Genomic DNA, 4454 nt, shown 5'->3' with positions numbered 1-4454 from the left:
TAGTCCCGAGGCACATAGGGGCAGATCTGGGATTGAGAGGCAGTTGTCATCGTTGCAAGAAGAAGGGCAAGGAAAGGGCACTCACAGAACACCCCAAGGGATCCATCGTTTCGAGCCAATCGAGCGCGGAGAGCCGGAGGGAGAGGTCCGCGTCCCAAGTAATCACTCTGCTCCTTCTCGATTTCCCCTTTTTTTTGGGGGTCATTTTTGGGCGATCTGTGCTGGTTTTCCGGCGTGCTATGCTGAACAAGCGCGATTTGGGGACCGGTTCTTAGGTGGCCTGTCGGTGTGACGCCGCGCTGCTACGTTTGATGGGGTTCCGCGGACTAGTGTTTGGTCGCTGTTCGGATCTATGGTTGTTTGGTTCTAGGCTGTGGAAGTGCGGATTTTGGTGTGGATTTAGTTGGCTAGATCACATTCCATGCTGTGGCTATGGAGGTTCTCAAATTGGAGCCAAAGGGGATTCAATTAGGAATGGAAAGGGGTGGAAAACAAATGGTGGATTACTGGATTAGGTAGGTATGAGAGAATTGTTTCATGGGATACCCTTCTCTCTTTCGTTTGCTTGTTGGAGGGTAGTGGAGACTTGAGTTCAACAGCGGGAAGCAGTAGGTTGCTTGTATCATGAATCAACGTTGCAAGTGAAAACACAAAGAGCCATTGTATCATTGATTCAGTTTTTGTAACCCCTGTATAATCACTTGATCTTTGCTGCAAATCTCAGGCCCAGGCATAACCTGCCCATATCTTGTAAATACTGTATTGCTCTGTATGGTGTATACAAATATTTCTCCTTACTGGTTGAACTGATGTGGTTACATTTCACACCGGTGCACACAGCATGCTCTGATTGATGTATAATCATTTGTTGTGATGTTCCCTGCTACATTTGGTCACTTAATCACTTCACTTTCTGCAGTTCAAGCATGGATTCCTGGGTCTAATGGCATTGGTTTCTTGGGGATTGTAGTTCAGCAAGCATTGAATTGAAATCGTGAAAATAGAGATGACTTCTCTAAAGAAATCTGACAAGAAAGCTGTCCTAGATTTTGCAGCATGGAGTTTCAATGTTACTACTTCTGTTGGAATCATCATGGTCAACAAAGCTCTAATGGCTACATATGGATTTAGTTTTGGTATGTCTGTGCTTTAGCGAAGATTTGTTTATCATATCTCTGATTCTCACCATAGGCATCCGTTTCTTGTATCTGTGGCTATTGAGTGGTATAATCTTGTGCTGTGCGTTATTCTTCTTTTTTTTTCCTACTTTTGTAACACTTCGAACTGAATGTTGTGTGCGTATTTCATGTTTGGAATGACAAACTAGTGTTATCCTGTTGGGTCATTCTGAACAAAGTGATAGGGGTCTTATTTAATTGTGGAATTCAGGTACATTTTCCTTAGAGGGCACACATTTGGAGAACTGACAGACATCTTATTAGAGTTTAGTAGTTTTAATAACAATGCTAATACAAATTCAGTTCCTAACATTTTTTAGGAAAGGGGTTCTTACCTCTATCTGAATCATGTAGGCTCTTTTGCCTATAAATTTTAATTGTAAATACCAATTTATACCAAAATATACACCGCATTGTCTTTGTTAATGATCTGAAAAAATAATTGTAACACGAACCCACAAAGTGCTTAGTCTATCGGAGGTTTCTACTGAAACCTGAAACTTACCTCTTCTAGCTGCTAACATGAAACTTCCTTTGTATAAATTGGTAGTGTGTCTGTTGAGCTAAATGGTCATAATGGAAGCAATAGAAACATGCTTACGTTATGTGATTTCTTACGATGTACTAGTGGCAGTATCTACCACAGTTCTGCATCGTCCCAACAAATTGTACATGGATGGGAACCTGGATATATCTCCTGCCTTGTCATTGATTATGGTTTGTTCTTTTGCAGCCACAACATTAACTGGGCTTCATTTTGTGACAACCACCTTGATGACTATCGTATTTCGGTGGTTAGGCCTGAGCCAGCCCTCCCACTTACCGCTGTCGGATCTGATTAAATTTGTGATCTTTTCAAATTTGTCAATTGTTGGGATGAACGTGAGCTTAATGTGGAACTCTGTGGGTTTTTATCAGGTCAGTGATTTTTCAGTAGCTAAACTCTGTGTCTTTAAATTGTTAACAACTAAATTCATTCTTTTTCTTTGTTCAGATAGCAAAGTTATGCATGATACCTGCATCATGTCTTCTGGAGGTTGTCTTTGATCATGTACATTATTCCCGGGACACAAAGCTGAGCATAATGGTTGTGCTTATAGGTGTTGCAGTCTGTACGGTTACTGATGTCAGTGTGAATGCAAGAGGTTTAATTGCGGCTGTTATAGCTGTTTGGAGCACAGCTTTGCAACAATACGTAAGTTTAACCACCTTTGTATGCCGATTTCTTATATGTCAGCTCACCAGTAAGACTGCTTGGTATAACTGATTGCCTTCTTCTGTTTGCAATGAACTGCAAGTTCTTTGGCATACTTCAAACCTTTACAAAGGACAAAGTATTAAAATATGGCACTATAGTGACAGTGATACTTGTTCATTCTTCAAAGTTATGAATAATTAGCAGTTACTGAATCATTTGTTGGTGTTGCTGCTGCTTTAGGATATATCCCCTTTTTTTAGACATTAGGATATAGCTACTCACCCTACCAGTACGTGGTATTTGCCATTTTTGTGAACTGTAAGACTTGATACAATTTCCTCATGATATTCGTGCTTAATCTTTACACAAGTTCTCACTCCATTTCCCCAAATGTGGAACACATAATTTCGTTGAATATCACAACTTTGGCATTTTTCTACTATTTGATTGCCCTTGCTGGCTTGCTGCCCTACATTTTCAGTAATTGTTCTATTAGCACTGCACATGGACTTTAGTCCTATCATATACCCAATTAAAAGGTGTATTTTGATTCTTTTGTAATTCCTGCTCTTTTTTCAGTACGTTCATTTTCTCCAAAGGAAGTACTCACTGAACTCATTCAATCTCCTGGGCCACACTGCTCCAGCCCAAGCAGGATCCCTCTTGCTAGTGGGTCCATTCGTAGATTTCTTGTTGACAGGCAAAAGGGTGGATCACTTCAATTTCTCATCTCTTGCTCTGGTAAGGGCAGTGTCTCATAACAGTGTCTCTCTCTCTCTAATCATATGATCTATGCTGCAGCTTCACTATAAATAATTCATCGTTTTTTGCTTAGAGATAAAAGGGTGATTAGCCAGTATTTAGTAGGTTGAGATTTTCCAGTACTGCATGTGCAGTAGTTTATAAGTTTACGGAACATTTATATTATGGCCTTGTGGATGTTATGTAAGAAATTTTCACACTACTTGAATGCATTTGTGTTTATTCTTTTTTGAGATCAGCATTTACATTTATTCTTGTGGCTGAAATGCCTTCATTTTATCACTCGCCATGGTAGCAATAACTTCTAACAACTATAGCTTCCTTTAAGTGTCATCATTTGCTGGATCAGAATTTTGGATTTGAATATTATTACCAGAGTTCCCCTCATTCTGCAGTTTTTCCTCACACTCTCATGCTTCATTGCCATTGGCGTTAATCTGAGCCAATTCATCTGCATTGGGCGGTTTTCTGCTGTATCCTTCCAAGTCCTGGGCCACATGAAGACTGTGCTTGTTCTGTCCCTTGGGTTTATCTTCTTTGGCAAGGAGGGTTTGAATCTTCAAGTAGTCCTCGGGATGATCCTCGCTATTCTTGGAATGATATGGTATGGGAACGCATCAGCTAAACCAGGTGGCAAAGAGCGGCGTAGTGTCCTGCCAGTGAGGTCTGCGAGTCTCAAGGGAAATTCAGAAGAAAAAATTGGTGCCGAGAAATAGTCTTGCTATCTCACTGCAACAGAGATTAGCATTTTTTTTCCCCTGTGAGATCAATTTCTGGTGATGCAAGTATCACAAAAGTGGAAGGTCTTATGTTTACAGCAGAAGCTGAACTCACCCCTTCTAGAAACTCAGCATTGTTATAGTCACAGGTATACAGTACAACCTCATTGTTGGTTCTCCGAAACATATGTCGCGAGGGGAATGACGGTTTTTTGCTAGGCTTCAAGACAGTTTTATTGAATATAGTGTAATTGTTTGCAAAACATAGCCTTTTGTATTTTGGGCGACTTTGTGCTGAGAACCGTCTGAAGTTGTTGACTTGCAGTAACAAAGATTGAAACTGTAGGTTTTGAACTGTCGATATGAATATCATTTATCTTATAAGTTGCTGGTACCAATGGTGTGTTTGGGAGCAAGCACTGATCAAGCTTAAACTCGAATGACCCGGCTTGTTGGTATCTCCTACATTCCGAGTGGGTCACTCCTACATTCGGGAGGCCTCTTCACGGTCAGATTTGCACATGCCACGGCGTACTCCGCGAGTCCACCTCCGGGCTTTTACAGCAAAAACAACATTCCTTCTTAAATTAAGAGTTG

At 40.8% G+C, this 4454-nt stretch overlaps 1 protein-coding gene across 1 annotated transcript; it reads left to right on the top strand.

The window, feature by feature from the left end:
• On the top strand, positions 1–4216 carry LOC133900541 (UDP-rhamnose/UDP-galactose transporter 5-like). Its single transcript, XM_062341715.1, has 6 exons — positions 1–158; positions 920–1136; positions 1912–2096; positions 2173–2373; positions 2956–3117; positions 3534–4216. The coding sequence occupies exons 2-6, from the start codon at positions 1007–1009 to the stop codon at positions 3852–3854; spliced, it is 999 nt and encodes a 332-aa protein (XP_062197699.1). The 5' UTR covers positions 1–158; positions 920–1006; the 3' UTR covers positions 3855–4216.
• Positions 4217–4454: the final 238 nt, after the last annotated feature.

Source organism: Phragmites australis, chromosome 19 (genome assembly GCF_958298935.1).
Source record: "Phragmites australis chromosome 19, lpPhrAust1.1, whole genome shotgun sequence".
Classification (NCBI taxonomy): Eukaryota; Viridiplantae; Streptophyta; class Magnoliopsida; order Poales; family Poaceae; genus Phragmites; species Phragmites australis.
Note: the sequence above shows the minus strand (reverse complement) of the source record. Positions and strands in the feature narration are given on the sequence as shown.